At 40.9% G+C, this 24,897-nt stretch overlaps 1 protein-coding gene across 1 annotated transcript in view; it reads right to left on the bottom strand.

The window, feature by feature from the left end:
• Positions 1–10,777: 10,777 nt before the first annotated feature.
• The window catches only part of LOC128699824 (condensin complex subunit 3), a gene marked incomplete at its 5' end in the record, with an annotated part of 69,478 nt that continues 55,358 nt past the window's right edge, over positions 10,778–24,897 (bottom strand). Inside the window, 1 exon segment of the mRNA XM_070086862.1 lies at positions 10,778–14,753. Within this exon segment, the coding sequence (XP_069942963.1) occupies positions 14,663–14,753 (91 nt within the window).

The following is a 24,897-nucleotide window of genomic DNA, read 5'->3' as shown; positions in this document are numbered from 1 at the left end:
CTAGAAAATTTAAAGCCATGAGAAGTGGTCCAATGGGAAACTGTCAATCGCATCCTGAAGGGAGGCTGCTACCAGGCGACAGTCAGCCCCTGAGTTAAGCTGTAGCGAAGCCATCCACATAAAGTGACGGCCAAATATGCGATGGAAGAACTGAAGGTGGGTCATTTATACTTAAGAGAAAAAGGGTAGTGCTAAGGACACAACCTTGTGGGACTCCCTCAGCTTGAACAAAGTCTGAGGAAAGTGAGGCGCCAACACAGACACAAAAATGTTTGCCAGATAAGAAAGCAGCAAGGAAAGTTGGTAGATTGCTGCAGAGGCCTAAGGAGTGGGCTTGGACTAAAATGTTATACAGTGGTCCTTCGTTTTTCGTAATTAATCCGTTCCAGAGAGTGTGACTATTATCGAAACTGACAATCTGAGAAACGATTTTCCCCATAAGAAATAATGTAAATACAATTAATCTGTTCCAGATACCCAAAAGTATTAAAACAAAATCATTTTTTTACATGAAATATAGATGTACATACACAGAAAACAATGAGATATGAAGACTGAATTATTATTATTATAATCAAGGGGGAAGCGCTAAACCCGGAGGATTATACAGCGCCTGGGGGGGATGTGGAAGGCATTCAGGCTTAATTCGGGGAACTGGAGCACAGATCCAATTTCCTAAATCAAGAGCCCCTCACCAACATCAAGGAACCTTCCTTGAGGGGATGAAGACTGAAAAATTAACAGTACAACACTTACCTTTATTGGTGATTCTTCTTAGTGTATGGAAGACTGGAGGATGGAAGAGGTTGGATTAATTACTGTTTGGAAGGGGAATCCCCTTCCATAAAGACTTCATGTACCAAGCCCTTTTCCGGGGTTACTTCCCTTCTTTGTTTTTTAATGCCACTAGGACCAGATTGAGAGTCACTGTACACCTGTGGCATTAAATACTTGTCCAGAGAGCTCTGTTTCTAGCTTCTCTCCAAAGATTTCCCTAAAATGGGACAAGACTTTGTCACTGTACATGTTTCCGACATGGTTTGCAACAGCTTTGTCAGGGTGATGTTTCTCCACAAATCTTTCCATCCTACTCCTTAATTTCTGAAGAAGGCACCTTTGTTCATCTCTTCCCCTCCTCCTCTGAAGCAACGTGCTGAGATGCAGTCTATTGCTGTTGCAGCTGAAGTTCTTGCAGCTCTTCAGCGGTTAGTTCTTTATTGTGGTCCTCCACCAACTCTTCCACATCCTCGCCACTCACATCCAACCCCATGGAACTCCCCAATGCCACAATAGATTCCACAGGGTCCTCAGGGTCAGCCTCAAACCTTTCAAAATCCCTCTTCTGGACACAATCTGGCCACAAATTTCTCCAAGCAGAGTTCAAAGTCCTGGAAGTCACTCCCTCCCAAGCCTTACCTATAAGGCTTATGCAATGGAGGATACTGAAGTGATCTTTCCAAAACTCTCTTAGGGTCAACTGAGTGTCTGAAGTCACATTAAACCACCTTTGAAACATTGCTTTGGTGCAGAGTTTTTTAAAGTTTGAAATGATCTGCTGGTCCATGGGCTGGGGAGGAGTGGTATTAGGGGGCAAGAACTTTACTGTGATGAACCCAAACTCCTCCACAATTAGGTCATCCAAGTTTGGAGGATGAGCAGACGCATTGTCCATTAGTAGGAGGTACTTGAGTTCCAATTTATTTTCCAGGAGGTATTTCTTCACACTGGGACCAAACACTTCATTGAACCACTCGAGGAAAATGTCCCTCATGACCCATGCCTTATTATTAGCTTTCCAAACACAATTTACTCTTCATGACATTCTTTTTCTTAAACACTCTGGGATTTTCAGAGTGATACACTAGTAAAGGCTTCACTTTGAAATCCCCACTAGCATTACTAAAAAACACGAGTTAGCCTGTCTTTCATAGGCTTGTGTCCTGGGAGTGCCTTTTCCTCCTGAGTGATGCAAGTCCTCTTTGGCATTTTCTTCCAAAAGAGGTCTGTTTCGTCACAACTGAACACTTGATGGGGGAGGAATTGTTCAGTCTTTATGTACTCCTTGAATTCTCTTACGAATTTTTCAGTTGCATTTTTGTCAGAACTGGCAGCCTCACCATGCTGTCACACTGTGTATGCCACTATGTTTTTTAAATCTCTCAAACCAGCCTCTGCTCGCCTTAAAATCGCAAATATCAGTATTCGTTGCAGACAATTTCTTTGCGAGATCGTCATGCAACTGCCTTATCACAAATAATCGACTGCTAATTGTTTCTCGGTGATCCACACCAACAATAACTTCTCAACATCTTCGAGTACTTGTGATCTCATTTTTGTGAGCATATTTATCCCCTTTGCAACAGCAGCTTCCTTGATTTCCTTTTTCTTGCCAGTGATGGTTATTATTATTATTATAATCAAAAAGAAGCGCTAAGCCACAAGGGCTATACAGACCAGCGATGGTTGTATGGGGTTTCTTATACATCCTGGCCAGTTGTGCCACATGTACGCCACTTTCATATTGTTCAATGTTGTTTTTCTTGAATTCTAACGTATTTCTCACCTTCTTTACCAAAGGCATGGCACTAGAAGCTTTTTTTGGAGCCATGGTGGCCTATTTAGCAGTTGCAAGCACTAACATGAATGGAATATTATGAAATGTATCATATGAACATGTGAGGTGATGGTCACCCACTGATAAACAATGGCCCGGTGGTCTGGTGGCTAAAGCTCCCGCTTCCCACACGGAGGGCCCGGGTTCAATTCCCGGCGGGTGGAAATTCCGACACGTTTCCTTACACCTATTGTCCTGTTCACCTAGCAGCAAGTAGGTACCTGGGTGTTAGTCGACTGGTGTGGGTCGCATCCTGGGGGACAAGATTAAGGACCCCAATGGAAATAAGTTAGACAGTCCTCGATGACGCACTGACTTTCTTGGGTTATCCTGGGTGGCTAACCCTCCAGGGTTAAAAATCCGAATGAAATCTTATCTTATCTTATCTCACACTGGCTGGGAATGGAGTGTGAGGCTGCTTGGGGCTGTGCGTACACGAATGACTAGTTGCGAGTAAAACGATGATTCGTGAGTCAATGTTTTGATGAATAAAAGTTTTGATTTTCAAAAATTATGACTTTCAGTGCTTACAAAAAACTGGTTACCACTGTACCTCCAAGTGGTGTCATATGCCTTCTCAAGATCAAAAAAGACTGCTAGGACAAAGTGTTTGTCAACAAAGGCCTTTCACACACACGTATCTAAGTGGAGCAAGGGGTCCAAAGTAGAGTGGCCATTGCGAAAGCCATATTGGCGAGTGGAAAGACTCTTGAGAGTTTCCAAAAACAATATCAGACGTCTATTCACCAATCATTCCATCACCTTGCAGACTACACTGGTCAGGGTAGTGGGACGATAGTGAGAGGTATCAAGCCCCAAGGTGCCTGGTTTGCAAAATGGTAGTACAATGGCAGATTTCCATCATTAAGGGGGAACCCCTTGCACCCAAATAAGATTGAAAAGATGCAAAAGGACTGTATGGGCTATAGAATGCAGATGTAGCATGCTGATAAGAATATCATCAGATCCGGTTGCCGATGACTGGAAAACGGTAAGCGTGGACTCTAACTCTAGGAGAGTGAAAGGTACATTATACAGCTCCATTCCATTAGAGGAGAAATCCAAGGGCAATTGCTCCTCGGTAGACTTAAACACAAGAAACGAGGGACAAAGGTGAAGCCCTTGGGAGACACAAACAACATAGGTTCTGATTTCCGTGGCAACTTCAAGAGGTTCCACACCAACAATCCACAAAACAGGAGCTGGGTCCGGAGTGTACTTGCCAAGCAACTTCTGTACCTTCTTCCAAACCGCACACATAGAAGACAAGGAATTGGTAGACACATAGTTTTGCCAACAAGTGCATTTAGTGTCGCGTATGATGCAGCGAGCAACTGCCCTTGGCCGCTTAAAATCCAAAAGACAATCTGAAGCTCAATTATATCGATAACGGCACCATGCAGCACATTTCAAACTCACTGCACGGGCACATGCAGGAGACCACCATGGCACACATGTCTGAGAATGCCTGCCTGAGGTTTGAGGAATAGAATGCGATGCTGCAGTCAAAACTAAGGTCGACAACTGGTGCACCAGTTCATCAACAGAGGATGAAAGAGGGTCCCCACAAAGGTGGTAAGATGAGAGTTGGTAGACAGCAACCACCCAGGGAAGTACTACCGTCCTGCCAGATGACTGTGAAACAGAAACCTGTAACTGTTTTGCATGATGGTAGGATTGCTGGTTTCTTTTTCTGTCTCATAAACACGCTAGATAACAATGATATCTTGCTACTCCTACTTACACTTTGGTCACACTTCACAGACACGCACATGCATATATATAAACATACATCTAGGTTTTTCTCCTTTTTCTAAATATCTCTTGTTCTTCTTTATTTCTTCTATTGTCCATGGGGAAGTGGAAAAGAAATCTTTCCTCCGTAAGCCATGCGTGTCGTATGAGGTGACTAAAATGCCGGGAAAAATGGGCTAGTAACCCCTTCTCCTGTAGACATTTACTAAAAATGAGAAGAAGAAAAACTTTATAAAACTGGGATGCTTAAATGTGCGTGGATGTAGTGCGGATGACAAGAAACAGATGATTGCTGATGTTATGAATGAAAAGAAGTTGGAAGTCCTGGCCCTAAGCGAAACAAAGCTGAAGGGGGTAGGGGAGTTTCGGTGAGGGGAAATAAATGGGATTAAATCTGGAGTATCTGAGAGAGTTAGAGCAAAGGAAGGGGTAGCAGTAATATTGAAGGATCAGTTATGGAAGGAGAAAAGAGAATATGAATGTGTAAATTCAAGAATTATGTGGATTAACGTAGAGGTTGGATGCGAGAAGTGGGTTATAATAAGCGTGTATACACCTGGAGAAGAGAGGAATGCAGAGGAGAGAGAGAGATTTTGGGAGATGTTAAGTGAATGTATAGGACCCTTTGAACCAAGTGAGAGAGTAATTGTGGTAGGGGACCTGAATGCTAAAGTAGGAGAAACTTTTAGAGAGGGTGTGGTAGGTAAGTTTGGGGTGCCAGGTGTAAATGATAATGGGAGCCCTTTGATTGAACTTTGTATAGAAAGGGGTTTATAGGTAATACATATTTTAAGAAAAAGAGGATAAATAAGTATACAAGATATGATGTAGGGTGAAATGATAGTAGTTTGTTGGATTATGTATTGGTAGATAAAAGACTGTTGAGTAGACTTCAGGATGTACATGTTTATAGAGGGGCCACAGACATATCAGATCACTTTCTAGTTGTAGCTACACTGAGAGTAAAAGGTAGATGGGATACAAGGAGAACAGAAGCATCAGGGAAGAGAGAGGTGAAGGTTTATAAATTAAAAGAGGAGGCAGTTAGGGTAAGATATAAACTGCTATTGGAGGATAGATGGGCTAATGAGAGCATAGGCAATGGGGTCGAAGAGGTATGGGGTAGGTTTAAAAATGTAGTGTTAGAGTGTTCAGCAGAAGTTTGTGGTTACAGGAAAGTGGGTGCGGGAGGGAAGAGGAGCGACTGGTGGAATGATGATGTGAAGAGAGTAGTAAGGGAGAAAAAGTTAGCATATGAGAAGTTTTTACAAAGTAGAAGTGATGCAAGGAGGGAAGAGTATATGGAGAAAAAGAGAGAGGTTAAGAGAGTGGTGAAGCAATGTAAAAAGAGAGCAAATGAGAGAGTGGGTGAGATGTTATCAACAAATTTTGTTGAAAATAAGAAAAAGTTTTGGAGTGAGATTAACAAGTTAAGGAAGCCTAGAGAACAAATGGATTTGTCAGTTAAAAATAGGAGAGGAGAGTTATTAAATGGAGAGTTAGAGGTATTGGGAAGATGGAGGGAATATTTTGAGGAATTGTTAAATGTTGATGAAGATAGCGAAGCTGTGATTTCGTGTATAGGGCAAGGAGGAATAACATCTTGTAGGAGTGAGGAAGAGCCAGTTGTGAGTGTGGGGAAAGTTCGTGAGACAGTAGGTAAAATGAAAGGGGGTAAGGCAGCCGGGATTGATGGGATAAAGATAGAAATGTTAAAAGCAGGTGGGGATATAGTTTTGGAGTGGTTGGTGCAATTATTTAATAAATGTATGGAAGAGGGTAAGGTACCTAGGGATTGGCAGAGAGCATGCATAGTTCCTTTGTATAAAGGCAAAGGGGACAAAAGAGAGTGCAAAAATTATAGGGGGATAAGTCTGTTGAGTATACCTGGTAAAGTGTATGGTAGAGTTATTATTGAAAGAATTAAGAGTAAGACGGAGAATAGGATAGCAGATGAACAAGGAGGCTTTAGGAAAGGTAGGGGGTGTGTGGACAAGGTGTTTACAGTGAAATATATAAGTGAACAGTATTTAGATAAGGCTAAAGAGGTCTTTGTGGCATTTATGGATTTGGAAAAGGCATATGACAGGGTGGATAGGGGGGCAATGTGGGAGATGTTGCAGGTGTATGGTGTGGGAGGTAGGTTACTGAAAGCAGTGAAGAATTTTTACGAGGATAGTGAGGCTCAAGTTAAAGTAAGTAGGAAAGAGGGAAATTATTTCCCAGTAAAAGTAGGCCTTAGACAAGGATGTGTGATGTCACCGTAGTTGTTTAATATATTTATAGATGGGGTTGTAAGAGAAGTAAATGCGAGGGTCTTGGCAAGAGGCGTGGAGTTAAAAGATAAAGAATCACACATAAAGTGGGAGTTGTCACAGTTGCTCTTTGCTGATGACACTGTGCTCTTGGGAGATTCTGAAGAGAAGCTGCAGAGATTGGTGGATGAATTTGGTAGGGTGTGTAAAATTAAAAGTGAATACAGGAAAGAGTAAGGTAATGAGGATAACAAAAAGATTAGGTGATGAAAGATTGGATATCAGATTGGAGGGAGAGAGTATGGAGGAGGTGAATGTATTCAGATATTTGGGAGTGGACGTGTCAGCGGATGGGTCTATGAAAGATGAGGTGAATCATAGAATTGATGAGGGGAAAAGGGTGAGTGGTGCACTTAGGAGTCTGTGGAGACAAAGAACTTTGTCCTTGGAGGCAAAGAGGGGAATGTATGAGAGTATAGTTTTACCAACGGTCTTATATGGGTGTGAAGCATGGGTGATGCATGTTGCAGCGAGGAGAAGGCTGGAGGCAGTGGAGATGTCATGTCTGAGGGCAATGTGTGGTGTGAATATAATGCACAGAATTCGTAGTTTGGAAGTTAGGAGGAGGTGCGGGATTACCAAAACTGTTGTCCAGAGGGCTGAGGAAGGGTTGTTGAGGTGGTTCGGACATGTAGAGCGAATGGAGCGAAACAGAGTGACTTCAAGAGTGTATCAGTCTGTAGTGGAAGGAAGGCGGGGTAGGGGTCAGCCTAGGAAAGGTTGGAGGGAGGGGGTAAAGGAGGTTTTGTGTGTGAGGGGCTTGGACTTCCAGCAGGCATGCGTGAGCGTGTTTAATAGGAGTGAATGGAGACAAATGGTTTTTAATACTTGACGTGCTGTTGGAGTGTGAGCAAAGTAACATTTATGAAGGGATTCAGGGAAACCGGCAGGCCGGACTCGAGTCCTGGAGATGGGAAGTACAGTGCCTGCACTCTGAAGGAGGGGTGTTAATGTTGAAGTTTAAAAACTGTAGTGTAAAGCACCCTTCTGGCAAGACAGTGATGGAGTGAATGATGGTGAAAGTTTTTCTTTTTCGGGCCACCCTGCCTTGGTGGGAATCGGCTAGTGTGATAATAATAAAAAAAAAAATGAGAGCTTAAGTCCCAAGTCGCTCGTGGAAATTGCCAACGAAGACTATGAGGCGGTTGGGAATATGTAGTAGAAGTAAGAATAGGAAAGTGATCACTGTTGTGTAAGTCAAGGAGAACAGACCAAGCGTAATCAAGTGCAATTGACGAGGAACAGATAGAAAGATCAATGCAAGAGAGAGATCAAGTGTGAGAAGCAGAATGGGTAGGAGCACCTATATTTAAAACATGAAGAGAATGAGAAGCGAGAAGAGTCTCCAACTGATCACCACGAGTCACAGTGGGACCCACCCCACAGATGATGGTGATGGTGGGGGGACTACATGAGGGGGGGGTGAACCTCCACCTTCATGTGAAAGTTAGAAAGGGGGTAAGAACTAGGCACCGAGGTAGAAGATAGATTCAACTTCACAGGTGATAGATGCGAAGGTGTAGGCTTGCGAGGTCTTGTAAACTGAGAAACTAGTGAGTAAGATGAAGAAGTAGAAGTAGGAAGAGGTAAGGAGGTAGTTATTTTGGAGGATAAAACCACAAAAGAATTAGAAAAATAGGGGTGACCCTGGAAGACATGATAGTAGAGAAGCTGGTAGGCGGGAGGACCATTAAGGTTAGAGATCTCTGAGCTACTCGAGACTAAGGAACATGAGGAAGATTTCCCTGCAGGCGTAGCTGAGACAGAGCCATAGTGTAAGGCCTTCACTCTCCTTAAGATGATGGATTTCTTGTTCTTTGTGATAGACTTGACAACAACATGAAAAAGAAGGATGAGATTCATTGCAATTGAGACGAGGGGGAAGACTGTAAGTTGTATCGGCATCATCTGAGGCACCGCAGACTGGGCACTCTGCAGCAGGTCTGCAGTATTTAGCGAGGTGTCCAAAGCACCAGCAATTATGACACTGTTGGGGAGTAGGAACTACTTTACAAACCTCTGGGCAATGGCCTGCAATATAAACGGAAAACGGAAGTTCATGGCAGTCGAAGATTCAGCGGGCAATGTTACTGGGAAAGCGCTTCTGCCCACAAGCGGGCAGGACGTATGTATCCACTCTGAGAATAGGAAGGCCCTGAGGGGCTAATTGCTCTAAAATATCATCACCGTAAGACAGAAAATCACTCTGTATAATGGTACCCAGTAAAACCACATACCACTGCAAGAATTGAGAGTAGTGTGCTAATGAAGTTATTGGAATGTTATCTATGGAAGTGACATGGGAAAGATAACAAGCTTGTTCTGAATTCTGAACTGTAATGACGTGTGTACCGCTTCGAAGAGCGTGAAAGGACATATTTTGGCCAACGTGTTGTAAAAGACCTTTACCAATACTCCGACCAGAAAGATAATCAGTTGGAGATGTCAGTTGTAAGGAAAACAATTTAGTTCACTGCGTACAGTGGTCCCTCGCTTTTCGTAGTTCTCGGCAATCGTAAATTTCGCCAATCATAGGAGTATTTTCGTATAAACATGGACTCGCTTTTCATAGGTTGACTCGCGAATAGTAGTTTGTCCGGGACGCGTACACACGGTGTGAGCCAAGGCGACCTCCCTACCCAGCCAGTCTGGCATTGTTTACCAGTGAGTGAAGGTCCCCTCAAGTGCTCCTACGAAATATTTCATAATATTCCACTCATTTTAGTGCTTGCAAGTACTAAATAAGCTACCATGGCTCCAAAGAAAGCTTCTAGTGCCAAGCCTGTGGTAAAGGTGAGAAATATGTACAGTGACAAAGTCTTGGGCCATTTTAGGGAAGTGTTAAAGAGACGCCAGAAACAGAGCTCTCTCCACAGTTACTTTGCGAGACAGGACTAGAGGGACTCTCAAGGTGGTCCTAGTGGCATTAAGAAACAGAGAAGAGAAGCAACCCCAGAGAAGCAATTGGTACCTGAGGTTGCTGGAAGGGGATTCCCCTTCCAAACTGTAATTTTGTTTGTTTTAATACTTCTGGGTGTCAGGAATGGATTAATTGTATTTACATTATTTCTTATGGGGAAAATTGATTCGCAAATCGTAAATTTCGTTTATAGTAGCTCCTCCAGGAACGGATATATTACGAAAAACGAGGGACCATTGTATTTGTAAACATGGTGCGCAAAGGAAATGGGTGTCGTGTAGGTCATTTTTGGGCAGACATCGAAGAACCGTCGTCAGTAGGTGGTCTGGAACACTTAGGAGCAGTACCACGGGCAGTCTGACCTGAGGGAGGTGGCCAATACAAAAACCATTGCACTGTATTCAGGGAAGCCGAACGCATTATTAAAGGTGTGGCAGAGGCCAATAACGAAGCTGGGTCAGAACAGGATGTGGGAACGGAAAGAGGCCTGGGAAGTGAAGGGTTATCACAGAACAAAGATTCCATGATAGTGGTACGTCTTTCTTATTATTTTAAAGAAAAAAAGAAAGAAGGAAAGAAAAAAAATGAGGGACAGCAGAGGGACAGTCACTAGAAGGCATGGAAGGGCTGTAAGTTCATCCCCTCATCTGAGAGGGCCTCACGTCCACAAGCAGTGCAGATGCAGCATGGAACCTGTGCCATACCCTACCCTTCACACCAGTAAACCAGTGCTCCAGGATAGCAACCTCACATCTACTGAACAGGCAGCCTCTGGAGATACACCCATCATCTGCAGGACACCCTGCCCACTTCTCAGAAATCCAGGAAGGCAGCAGGGCACCTCCAGACAATTCAAATTCCATGGCAAACTACACCACCCCCGAGGGACTCCTCGGAGTGGGATGAACCCCTGCACACTACCCCCTACCTAGAAACTGTAATGCCAGAGGGGAGGGCCCCAGAGACTACAAATGGGAGAGAAAGGGGAGGGTTGGGAGGGAGGAGGAAAGGAGAAAAAAGGGGGGGGAGGATGGGATAGGGAAGGGAGGATTGGGGGTACTTAGATTCAGTCTGAGGAAGGAGACCAAAGGGTTTAATTCCTTAGACCAAGAGCGTCTCTGTCACATCAAGAAGCCCGCCTTGAAGAGGACAATAGGGATAAGAAAAACTACATTCATTAGTTAAATTTATTTCAAAAAATTTCATAAATGGTATGACACATATTTACTACACTCTGCTTGTTATATATATGCCTACATATTAATGATTTTGGGAAAATCTTCTTTCCTTCTGGCATATATGAAAGTTATTCCTCTACAGAATGATCCTAAGACACTTATAAAATAAATTTAAAGTAATTTTTTAAAAGAAGTATATTAAAAAATAAATTCTTTCCTTGTAGGTTTATGTAATAAGAGGGAAACTGACTGCCAACAATTTGAGAGAAATGAACACATGCTTCACTGAGACACCTCTAATTGAAGCAGTTTCAGTCCTTGGACCTTGATCACTTTAAATATAAGAGGAGTATGAGAGTAGACATGCTATATATAGAGACAAGAGACTGTAGTATTAGTAGTGGTGGTTATATTACTGTTTGTATGGCTGGTAGCAGTAGAGTAAGTAATCAGTGAAGATTGCTGAAAGTGAAGAAAAGTTTATCTCACTGCTGTGATATGTTGCACTTAAGTGGAAGTATGATCTAACATATGGACTAATGTAACTGAAATATAACTGGCAGCCTTTTGAGCATTGGTGGTAAGAGGTGGCAATGAGTGAAGCTTCAAGGCACCTTCATTGTTTTAAATCTGGTTCCCAGTAGACCATATTAGCATCTTGTCAATGCAAAAGATGTTTTTCAATGTTTCTGCATGACACATTTATTAGCATCATCCCTGCTGTGGGCATTATGTTCATGCTGTATACTGTATTCCAATTTTCCTAGAGGGAACATTCACTGGAGATTTTCTCTTGGTGAGGTCACCAATTGAAATGGTGACAATAGTGGTGACTTGTATACTACTTTTGGTAATTTATACATGATGTGTATTCCTACATCAATGAAGGCTAATGCCAGAAATTTTCAGTTATCACTGGTAGTCAGTGGATTGTGTAGAATGGTTTGAGCTCTACTTCTACAGTGAGAAAAGTGAGAACAAGTAAATCTTCATCAAATGTAGATGAATTCTTTTTCCAACAACTCAGGGCTACAGATACATAGAGCCCTCAAGAAGAATCCTATGAGCACATCATTATTTGGTGCAAGAATCATGATGTGAAAAATGCACAAGGTCATCCTTATTGGCAGAATCCCTATAATCCTCAAAAGAAATTGCCTCTTTCTCAGGTGCTCTACAGGCTTGTTAAAGCAAGGAAGCTTACCATCAATTAAGATTTCAAGTGTAAAATCAATAGTTGGTTATACGTTCATTTTGTGTGGGAGTTCTTATGCACTTCCTCCTAGGTAGCCTAGATCCACCAGACTTAGCCTCGCGTAACACACAAACCAGGCATTACCATCAGATCTATTATCTCAAGTATAGGGTGTGCCCCCCCCCCATCCTCACGAACTTGCTGGTCACCTGGTTCTTGGTACTGTCAGTCTTGCACACCTTAAACATTCTGGGGATTTACTGAGATGCATCTCCAAGATCAACATGAGGAACACACAACATCCTTTGACATCGCTTCCCTCTTCACTATTGTTGCAATTAACTCTATACCATTAATATTCTCCATAGAAAGCTCACTGATGAACACATCCTTGCTTTGTCCCACCTTGACTTTATTGCACTCTTGGACTTGTGTGTTAACTTCAACTTGAGACGTTTTACCTGTCCATGGGTGAAGCATCTCAATAAAGTTCCTCTCTGTATATGTCTTTTTCATCACTTGTTGGCTTTGTCTCCATCCTTCTTCTCTGAAGACAAATTTTTCAAAACATAGGAACTGAAGCCTTTCATTTTCTAGGGCTCACAACTGTCACACAGCTCCAGTATGTAAACACAATCCTAGTTCTCTACTCTACAAAAGCCTCTATATAAAAATCAACAACATAGACTCAAAGATCACATTTACACTTGAATTCAAAGCCAATGGTAAGCTTCCCTTCCTCAACAGTGTAGAGCACCCAAGAAAGATAGTGTCCATCAAGGTTTATAGGAAGTCTACTAACAAGGACAACCTTGCATATTTCTCTCCACACCAAAGTTTTTATGCCAAACACCACATCATCATAGTGGGATTCTTCCCAAGTACTCAACATGTAGTGCTCATCATTAAAATATGTTGGGTAGAGGCACCTACCATATTTTTATGTCAAAATAATACCTGACCCTGTTAGGTGTTTCAGTGCAAAAAAAAAATTAATGCAGACCTGGCAACTCATAGCAGGATGTCCCAAGATTTCCTGAAGCAAAAAATGTCTGATAAAATCAGGATTAAAGATCACATCAGCAGGAAGACCACAGACACATATCCATCCACAACACAAGCCTAGAAGCCACTGGGCATGCAGTGAAAAGCATTAGGAAATCCTGTTATGTCCTGCTACACGCTGCCAAGCCAGAATTAATTTTTGTTGCACCAAAGCACCTAATAAGGTTGGGCATTATTTTAATCTTAAAGTATGCTTGAAAGAAGAACGTACCTACATTTGACATTTATTGTTTTCATTGCCCTCATTTCACTCAGGATTGCAGAAGCAGAGATCAAACCATTCCACACAAATTACCAGATACCAGAGATAAGCCAAAATTTCTGGAGTTAACTTGCACTGATACAGGTACACACCACACAAGCTTTAGCCATGAGTAACATACAAGCCACCACTTCAGTTAGTGATCTCACCAAAAAAGTGTTCATCTGATGTTCCTTCTTCAGAAAATGGGAGTACAGTATATACCATCCTCTTAGGACAATGCAACAAGGCTTAAGTGGGAAAAACTCAAGAGAATTGTTCATGAGAATTTGTGAACATAAAAATACTTGCAGCAGGAATGAAGCTAACATGTGTATCTCACATACAAACACTGAGAGACATCTCATGCATTAAGACTTTAATTTGCTCTACTGGGAACCTGATTTAAAACCACGAAGATGCCTTGAAGTGCCAGTCATTGCCACCTCCAACACCATCATTCAACAAGCTAGCAGTTATAATATTTCAGTTACATTAGCCAATAAGATAGAACATACTTCCATAAGACTGCCATGTGACACAACACTGACATAAACATTTCTCCACTTCCAGCAACCTTCACTGACTACTACCAGTTACTATAAATATCACCACTACCACTATTAACACCACACTTTCTTGCCCCTATATATGGAATTACTCAAGATCAAATTACCAAAACATCTTCAATAAGTTAAGTGAATATATTCAAGTCCATTTCTCTAAACTTGTAATTTTACTTTATTCTATTCAATAATGAAATGCAAGACACAACAAACTTGTACATAAACGTAGTATAACCAGAGATCTGCTTTCTTTGTAATATAATCTGACAATAGTAATGAACGATAAATTCAGCCATGATCTCTAGTGAAATAAAACTAATTTAAATTCTGCAATATTTAGGGCCACTCAAATTAATTTTGTACCCCAAGAAATTGAAATAAAAATGTACTATAAAAATGTACATTTTAACCAAATTTTAGCTTAATCCATTCAAAAAATTGTAAAACACTTGGAGTAACAAATTAACAAAATTCACAAATTCAATATGATTCATTTCACAAAATTTTATAATTTTTAAAATGTTATTTTTCCATTACATCATTATAACTCAAGAACACTTATTGAAAATTTTTTTTTTAACAGTGATAGAAATTTTAGGAATTAAAATTCTTTATGCTTGGCTAGATATTAAAACATTAACTATAGAAGAGAAAAAAAAGTAAAAAAAAAAAAAAGTAAAAAAAAAACAACAAAAAAAAATTCATTCAGTTATAGTGCAAGTATTTATAATAAGAAGATGTACAAAGTAATCAAACCTTTCAACAGGAAATGAAAATTAGAATGTTCCTATTAAAATAAAAATTTTGCTGAAATTATTTCTTTGATGTGCTTGTACGTTGACTGCCTTGCTTGTTAGATGAACGACCTCGTTGGCGAGTGCTTCGTACTCTCTGATCATCAGCGCTGCAGACAAAACGGGTCAGTATCAGTATGTGTGTATATAGCATTTATTTCTTAATGCACTAAACTCTATCCTTATAAAATATGTTGTAATATTCACCTGTAAGGAGGAAGGTCTTTATTTTGCAAACTTTTTAAGGCTAAAGGGAAATATTATGAATAATAACTGCAAAAGATATCAGAAATAAATACTGATTCAAGTTAGATGAATTATCCAGACATGAGTGTAGAACATGAGAAGTGCAGCGCCTCAACTCTGAAGGTAATATAGACAGGTTGCTGTTCATTTGAATGGTAGTGCACTTCTGGCAAGACAGTTGTTGAATGAATGATGGCAATGTCTCTTTTTTTTATGTCAGCCCAAACTGTTGTGGAGGGAGCAGTAGGTATGTTTGGGGTAAATGAAAATGGGGAACCTTTAATTGAAGTATGTTAAGAAAGAAGTCTGCTAATAAGTAATACATATTTGAAGAAAACGAGGATAAACAAATATACAGTACACAAGATATGACACAGCACGTAATGAAAATAGTTTGTTAGATTATTTATTGGTGGATAAAAGGCTGATAGGTAGACTTCAGGATGTGCATGTTTATATAGGGGCAACAGATACATCGGATCATTATTTAGTTGTAGCTACAGTTAGAGTAAGAGGTAGATGAAGCAAAAGGAAAATGGCAACAGCAAAAGATAGGTGAAAGTTTATAAACTAAGGGAGGAGGAAGTCTAGGTGAGATATAAGCAACTATTGGGAGAAAGGTGGGCTAGTGACAGTACAAGCAGTGTGAGGGTGGAAGAGGGGTGGGATAATTTTAAAAATGTAGTGCTAGAATGCGGGGCAGAAGGTTGTGGCTACAGGAGAGTGGATGCAGGAGGAGAGGAATGGTTGGTGAAATGATGATGTGATAAAAGAGAAAAAGATCACTTGTGAGAGGTTTTTACAAAGCAGAAGAGATATAAGGATTGAGTATATGGAGAGTAAAAGAGTGGTGAAGAGTGGTGAGGGAGTGCAAAAGGACAGCAAATGAGAGTGGGTGAGGCAGAGTCAACAAATTGTGCTGAGACTAAGAAAAATTTTCTCCATAGGGAAGTAGAACAGAATTCTTCCTCCATAAGCCATGCATTTAGTAAGAGGCGACTAACGTGCCGGGAGCAAGAGGCTAGTAACCCCTTCTGCATAAATTGCTGAAGTTAAAAAGAGAAACTTCTGTTTTTCTTTTTGGGCCACCCTGCCTCAGTGGAATACGGAACGTTAGTTGAAAGAAGAAGAGTTTACTGACTATACCAGGTATAGTGTATGGTAGGGTTATCAAAAGAATTAAAGGTAAGACAGAAAGTAGGGTTTAGAATGGGTAGGGAATGTGTAGATCAAATGTTTACATTGAAGCATATATGTGAACAGTATTTAGAAAAAGGTAGGGATGTTTTCATTTCATTTATGGATTTAGAAAAGGCATATGATAGGGTGGATAGGAAAGCAATGTGGCAGATATTACAAGTGTATGGAATAAATAGTAAGTTACTAAATGCTGTAAAGAATTTTTATGAGGAGAGTGAGGCTCAGGTTAGGGCACGTAGGAGAGAGGAGATTACTTTCCAATAAAGTAGGCCTTAGATAGGGGGGTGTATTGTCACCATGGTTAAAAAAACCAAACCACGGGCAGGGTTAGAACCCCACCCATGGAATGGTTTGCTTGCAATCATGTCATTAGAATTTCATGAGTCACCATGGTTGTTTAACATATTTAAAGATGGAGTTGTAAAAGAAGTAAATGCTAGGGTGTTTGGAAGACAGGTGGGATTAAATTATGGGAAATCAAATACAAAATGGGAGTTGTCACAATCACTTTTCACTGATGATACTGTGCTTTTGGGAGATTCTAAGGAGAAGTTGGAAACTTTAGTGGATGAGTTTGGGAGGGTGTGTAAAGAAAGAAAGTTGAAAGTGAACATAGATAAGAGTAAGGTGATGAGGGTATCAAACGAGTTAGGTAAAGAAAAATTAGATATGACACTGGAGGGAGGGAGTATGGAAGAAGTGAATGTGTTCAGATATTTAGAAGTAGATTTGTCAGCAGATGGGTTCATGAAGGATGAGGTTAATCACAAAACTGATGAAGAAAAAAAAGTGAATGGTGCACTGAGGTGTCTGTGGAGACAAAAAAACAAAAAAAAAAGTTATCCATGGAGGCAAAGAAGGGAATGTACAAGAGTATAGTGGTGCCAACACCCTTATATAGGTGTGAAGCATGGGTTGTGAATGCTGCAGTGAGGAGGTGGCTAGAGGCAGTGGAGATGTCGTGTCTAAAGGCAATGTGTGGTGTAAATAGTGTGGAAATTAGGAGGTGTGGTGTAAATAGTGTGGAAATTAGGATGTGTGGAATTACAAAAAATATTATTAAGAGGGCTGAAGAGGGATTATAAAGATGGTTTGGTCATTTAGAGAGGTTGGAGTAAAACAGGATGACTTGGAGGGTGCATAAATCTGTAGTGGAAGGGAGGAGCGGTAGGGGTCATCCTAGGAAAGAATGGAGGGAGGAGTAAAAGAGGTTTTGTGCACAATGGGCCTGGATATGCAGCAGGCATGTGTGAGCATGTTAGACAGGAATAAATACAGACGAATGATTTTTGTGACCTGACAAGCTGTTGGAGTGTGAGCAGGGTAATATTTTGTGAAGGGATTCAAGGAAACTGGCTAGCTGGACTTGAGTCTTGGAGGTGCGAAGTACAATGCCTGCACTTTAAAGGAGAGGTTTGGGATATTGGCTGTTTGGAGTGACATTTAAACTGTCATATTCGGACACCTCCTAGGTAGTAGGTTGGTAGACAGCAACCGCCCAGGGAGGTACTAGTGTCCTGTCAAGTGAGTGTAAAACGAAAGCCTATAATTGTTTTACATGATGGTAGGATTGCTGGCGTCCTTTTTTCTGTCTCATGAACATGCAAGATTTCAGGTACGTCTTGCTACTTCTACTTACACTTAGGTCACACTACACATACATGTACAAGCATATATATACACACCCCTCTGGGTTTTCTTCTATTTTCTTTCTAGCTCTAATTCTTGTTTATTTCCTCTTATCTCCATGGGGAAGTGGAACAGAATTCTTCCTCCGTAAGCCATGCGTGTTGTAAGAGGCGACTAAAATGCCGGGAGCAAGGGGCTAGTAACCCCTTCTCCTGTATAAATTACTAAATTAAAAAGAGAAACTTTTGTTTTTCTTTTTGGGCCACCCTGCCTCGGTGGGATACGGCCGGTTTGTTGAAAGAAGAAGATGATTTGGACACCTCTGCAAAGACAGTGATTATGTGTGAATGATGGTTGTTGCGACCTCCTATGAAACTGGTGGTTAAGTAGTTAACCTGCCGGCTGGCAGTACCATGGGGTACGTCATCAAACCCAATGTGGGGACTGCCAAGCTGGCCTAATTGACAGTATTCACCAGACTCTACACCTGCTGGTGACTGGCCTTGGACAGTATTCACCAGATTCTACACTTGCTGGTGACTGGCCTTTGACAGTGTTCCCCAGACTCTCACGGAATACACCTGCTGGTGACATCTAGGCCTTACTGAGAGTCTTTACCAAACTGCCTCACGGAGTGGACACCTGCTGATTTAGGCTTCTGTAGCACACCTTAGGGACCTGTGGGTCTCTGTAGAGGATGGACATGGAAAGCCAGGGTGTGTGTACCCAGTGAGCGTTGTGTGTTAGGTGACACAGATACAGTACTGAGGAAAGTCAGGGTGTGGTAACCTGGTAAGTGTCAGGTGACACGACACACAAGTTAGAAAGGGTCATGTAACTCGGTGATGAAGTGTCAAATGACGCAGTGAAAAGGCTTCCTTAGAGGTTAAGTGTCATGACACTGATGAAAAGGCAGTGCTGTGGATACCACGGAGATGATGTGTCTGACAACACGGTGACAAGAAAGTGTCAATTGACACAATGATGGAGTGTTATGACACTGGGATTGGTAGTGTCATAAGACACCCGAAGATGGCAGTGACATATGATACTGAGGCACTAGGGTTATTATGATCTTTCTTTCAATGTACCAGCCCCATCCCACTGAGGTGGGGTGGCTCAAAAGAAAAAACGAAAGTTTCTCCTTTTAAATTTAGTAATATTATATAGGAGAAAGGGTTACTAGCCCCTTGCTCCCAGCATTTTAGTCGCCTCTTACAACACGCATGGCTTACAGAGGAAGAATTCTGTTCCACTTCCCCATGGAGATAAGAGGAAATAAACAAGAACAAGAACTAGAAAGAAAATAGAAGAAAACCCAGAGGGGTGTGTATATATATGCTTGTACATGTATGTGTAGTGTGACCTAAGTGTAAGAAGTAGTAGCAAGACGTACCTGAAATCTTGCATGTTTGTGAGACAGAAAAAAGACACCAGCAATCCTACCATCATGTAAAACAATTACAGGCTTTCGTTTTACACTCGCTTGGCAGGACGGTAGTACCTCCCTGGGCGGTTGCTGTCTACCAACCTACTACCTAGGATTATGATGTTATTTTCTTGATATTTTTTATATGACTTTGTATGTAATATATGTAGTTATATCACAGAAAAAAGACTCCTTATGTTTTTATACAAAGTGTTTTTATAATAAAGATTATAAATTGTATTGTTTATTTGTAATCTCAAACTCTCCCATATTACAACACTAGTAACAGGCTAATGAAACAAAAATACACTCTACCTGTGAAGAGGTAATGGTGTTTATGTTAAACTAGTATTTTGTAATAATGATGAAAGCATTTCTTTCTTTTTTGGGTTACCTTGCTTCGGTGGAAGATGGCTGGCGTATTGAAAAAAAAAAGTGGAAAAACACACTGTGAATTTAGAAATGTTATTGAGGAGCTGGGGCTTAAAGAAAAGCCAAGTGACCTTTCATTCTACTGTATTGAAAGATGGCTATCAATACCAATCTTTTGAATAAGTTTGTTGCTCTTTTTGACCTAATCATTGCTTTCATGAATGAAAAAAGGAATACCCACAACCAGAAGATCATGAATGGGTACATGATCTGATGTTCTTTACAGATATAATGTAACACCTCCAATATTTAAATGTGGCACTTCAAGGAAGGAACAAAGTTGTTACAGAACTTGCCCAATCAGTTTTCAGTTTTCAGAATAAAATAAAGCTTTTTCAGAGAGATCTGACAACAAAGAAATGTGACCACTTTCCCAACCTTAAATTAAGAATAACTGCTTTTCCCTGATGTTGAAATTAAAGACAGTAAATTAAAACAATATGAAAGAAACTTAGAAACACTTTATAATGATTTTGAGAACAGGTTTGAGAAACTAAAAGGGTTAAAGCAATATTTTGAATTTGTGAATCCTTTAATAACTGATGTCATCAACGATGAATATCCTGTTGTTGCACCTTTTGCCTCAGATGTTACTTCAATAGAAACAGAGCTTATTGAACCACAGGAAGATGTGGGCTTGAAGATAGTATATACAAGCTCATCTCTGACTTTTGGAAACAAATCCCAGAAGCAAGGTATTCCGATCTTCAGAATACTGGCTTCCAACCACTCTCTGTTTTTGGGACAACTTACTGCTGTGAAGCTCTCTTCTCTGTAATGAGATTTATCAAGTGAAAACATGGTGCTATCCTCACTAACAGCCACCTCACTGAGCTTCTTACAACAGCTATGACATCTTACCAGCAAGATTTGTAAATTAATTGCAAAAATGACGACTCGAAGTCTGTAATGAACAGAGATTAAATATATTCTGCTTTGGTGAGTAGGACTATTACATGGTTGTATTTCTTCTTCTTCTTTCAAGAAATCAGCTGTATGGCACCGAAACAAGATAGCCCAAAAAGAAAAACGCAAAAAGAAAAACAAACGATAGTTGTATTTATTATTTATAAATACAAATTTCCTAGGTAGTAGCTTGGTAGACAGCAACCACCCAGGGAGGTACTACTGCCTTGCCAAGTGAGTGTAAAATGGAAGCCTGTAATTGTTTTACATGATGGTAGGATTGCTGGTATCTTTTTCTGTCTCATAAACATGCAAGATTTCAGGTACATTTTGCTACTTCTACTTACACTTAGGTAACACTACACATGCACGTACAAGCATATATATATACACACACCCCTCTGGGTTTTCTTCTATTTTCTTAATAGTTCTTCTTTTTCTTTATTTCCTCTTAAGTTCATGGGAAAGTGAAAAAGAATTCTTCCTCCATAAGCCATGCATGTCGTGAGAGGCAACTATAATGTCGAAAGCAAGGAGATAGTAACCCCTTCTCCTGTATAAATTACTTAAAATAAAAAGAAAAACTTTTGTTTTTCTTTTTGGGTTACCCTGCTTTGGTGGGATATGGTTGGTTTATTATAAAAAAAAAATACAATTTTAAAATATTTTTTGTGTCTCTTGAACATTCAAAAATGTATGAAAAGTATTACATGTGGCTCTTCTTATTGAAGAACTTGCCAACCCGTACTATAGTGCTTAGCAAATGTGAAATAACCTTAGAAATCAGGAAGGACATTCTACAGGAGCTGAAGCCAAAGCAGCTAAAAAATAAGCAAGCTAAATGAAATTTTATGTCGAGAGGAATGGGATTCTGAGGCATGCCTTAATTCACACTAGGGTTAGCCAATTTAAATGAGAATATTTTACATAAATGGTGGACTTTACAGGCCGTCAGTCAAACAAACAATTTTCTGCTTATCTGGCAACATGATTGGAGAGCCAAGTCACAAGCTCTTATGACTTGTTTGTTACCTTCTATCTCAACCCTTAGCATTTGTAAAGATTTTATAAAAGCTTAAAATGTACATTAGGAATCATCCAACAGACCAAAGGTTAATCAGTGTTTTATCTTTCATATTTAAGAACTAAGGGAGGAGGAAGTTAGGGGGAGATATAAGCAACTATTGGCAGAAAGATGGGCTACTGCAAGTATGGGTAGTGGGTGAGTGGGTGGGTGGGTGGGGGTTGTTGAGGGATGGGATATTTTAAAAAATGCAGTATTAAAATGTGGGGCACATGTCTGTGGATATAGGAGGATGGGTTCAGGAGGAAAGAGGAGTGATTGGTGGCATGAGGTAAAGAGTGCAACAAGAGAAAAAGGTAGCTTATGAGAGTTTTTTACAAAGCAGAAGTGATACAGTGGACCCCCGGTTATCGGCCAACTCGGTTATTGGCCAGTTTTTCGGCACCCAGTTATCGACCTTTAATTTGGTGATTGGCTGTTAATTCGGTAATTGGCCATTTGGGATGCGTCCATCCACCAGCTGGGGCCGCTTGTGCGTCAGTTTGGCTTTGTCTCTTAGTGGCTGAGGAAGCTTCTGTTCATACATCCAAACATTTCGCTTGTTTTCCATTGTTTTTAGTGGTTTTTCTGGAAGTGCAACTGTGAAATAAGTAACCATGGCTCCAAAGAAAGTTCCTAGTAAAGTTGCTGTGGTAAAGAAAGTGAGAAATACCATGGAATTTAAGTGTGAAGTGATAGAAAAATTTGAGAGTGTTATGGTGGTGGAACTTGCCAGGATGTACAGCAAGAATAAATCAACAATTACATCCATCCTGGCAAAGAAAGAACAAATCAAAGATGCTAATGTTGCAAAAGGAGTAACTTGTCTAACTAAAGAAAGGCCACCAATAATGGAAGAGATGGAAAAGTTATTATTATTGTGGATAAAGGAAAAAGAATTACAGTGGACCCCCGGTATTCGATGGCATCGGTATTTGATAAATCCGGTATTCGATGCATTATATCGCAAAAAATTTTCCTCGGTATTCGATTGAAAACCCGGTATTCAATACGATTCATACGAGACCTGTCCACATGTGGCCTGAACTGTCCCTTGTGTGCCAGTGTTTACAAGCCAGCCAGTGTGCACGCATCTAAGGATACATTCAGTACATTCCATATTATCACTGCGTTTGGCATTTGTTTCTGCAAAATAAGTCACCATGGGCCCCAAGAAAGCTTCTAGTGCCAACCCTGTGGTAAAAAGGGTGAGAATTAGTATGGAAATTAAGAAAGATTTTGAAGGGTTTGGGGCTAACCCTGAGAAGCCTATACCAGTTGTGGAATACATTGTGCCTACTTCAAAAATTAAGGAAATGTGTGCACAGTAGGTTGAAGTGTAAACCTTTATGGATGAAAATCACCCTAACACAGCTATTACAATGACAATGTTGTGGCCCATTTTAGACAAATCGTAAAGGAACAGGAGGTACAGAGCTCTATGGACAGATTTGTTGTGCGACAGAGGTCCAGTGACTCTCAAGCTGGTCCTAGTGGCATTAAAAGAAAAAAGGAAGTAACCCTGGAAAAGGACTTGCTACCTCAAGTCCTAATGGAAGGGGATTCCCCTTCTAAACACTAACACCTCTCCCCTCCTTCCATCCCAACAATCATCACCAGATCTTCATTAAAGGTAAGTGTCAATTATTTTATTGTTATTGTAATTATTCTACTGCATTATACTTAATATTTCATGTAGTAAAATTTTGTTTTTCATACTTTTGGGTGTCTTGCACAGATTAATTTGATTTTCATTATTTCTTATGAGGAAAATTGATTCGGTTTTCGATATTATCGGTATTCGATGAGCTCTCAGGAATGGATTAATATCGAATACCGGGGGTCCACTGTAGTTGGAGACAGTAGTGTGGAGTCTATTATCTGTGAGATGGCAAGGCAGTTGCATGAGGATCTTGCAAAGAAAATGCCTGGAACAAGTGCTGCAGTTTGTGAATTTAGGGCCAGCAAAGGATGATTTGATAGATTTAAGAAGCGTAGTGGCATACACAGTGTTGCAAGGCATGGTGAGGCAGCAAGTTCTGACAAATGTGCGGCTGAAAAATTCGTGCAGGAATTCCAGGGGTACATAGAGGCTGAAGGATTGAAACCCCAACAAGTGTTCAATTGTGACAAAACAGGCCTGTTTTGGAAGAAAATGCCAAACAGGCATTTTCTTCCAAAAATGCCTGTTTGGCACTGCCAGGACACAAGCCTATGAAAGGCAGGCTTACTCTTTTGTTGTGTGGTAATGCTAGTGGGGATTTCAAAGTGAAGCCTATACTCGTGTATCACTAAGAAAATCCCAGCGTGTTCAAGAAAAACAATGTCATGAAGAATAGTGTGTGTGTGATATGGAAAACTAATCATAAGGCATGGGTCACAAGGCAAATTTTCAAAGAGTGGGTTAAGGATGTGTTTGGCCCAAGTGTGAAAAAATACCTCCTGGAAAAGAAATTGCCACTTAAGTGCCTCCTATTACTGGACAATGCTCCTGCACATCCTCCAGACTTGCAAGATCAAGTGTTTAAGGACATCAGTTTCATTACAGTGAAGCTCTTGCCTCCTAACACCACTCCTCTCCTCCAGCCCATGGACCAGCAGGTCATTTCTAACTTCAAAAAACTCTACACAAAAGCAGTGTTTCAAAAGTGCTTTGAAGTGATGTCGGACACTCAGTTGACCCTAAGAGAGTTCTGGAGGAATCACTTCACTATCCTCCATTGCATAAGCCTTATAGGTAAGGCTTGGAAGGGAGTGACTTCCAGGACTTTGAACTCTGCTTGGAGAAAACTGTGGCCAGATTATGTCCAGGAAAGGGATTTTGAAGGGTTTGAGGCTGACCCTGACCCTGCGGACTCTATTGTGGCACTGGGGAAGTCCCCGGGGTTGGAGGTGAGTGGCGAGGATGTGGAAGAGCTGGTGGAGGACCACAGGGAAGAGCTAACCACTGAAGAGCTGCAAGAGCTTCAACTTGAACAGCAACAGACTGCAGCTGAGGAACTTGCTTGAGAGGAGGAGGAAGAGGGAGTGAAGGAGGTCCCTTCTTAAGAGATTAAAGAGGTGTGTGCAATGTGGACCAGGGTGCAAGAGTTTGTAGAGAAACATCACCCTGACAAAGCTGAAACAAGCCATATCTGCAACATGTTTAGTTACAAAACCCTGTCCCACTTCAGGGAAATCTTAAAGAGATGCCAGAATCAAAGTACTCTGGACAGTTACTTTGTGAGACAGGGGTCTAGTGACTCTCAAGCTGGTCCTAGTGGCATTAAAAGACAAAGAAGGGAAGTAACCCCAGAGAAGGCCTTGCTACCTAAAGTCTTTATGGAGGGGGATTCCCCTTCCAAACACA

Source organism: Cherax quadricarinatus, chromosome 20 (genome assembly GCF_038502225.1).
Source record: "Cherax quadricarinatus isolate ZL_2023a chromosome 20, ASM3850222v1, whole genome shotgun sequence".
Taxonomy (NCBI): Eukaryota; Metazoa; Arthropoda; class Malacostraca; order Decapoda; family Parastacidae; genus Cherax; species Cherax quadricarinatus.
Note: the sequence above shows the minus strand (reverse complement) of the source record. Positions and strands in the feature narration are given on the sequence as shown.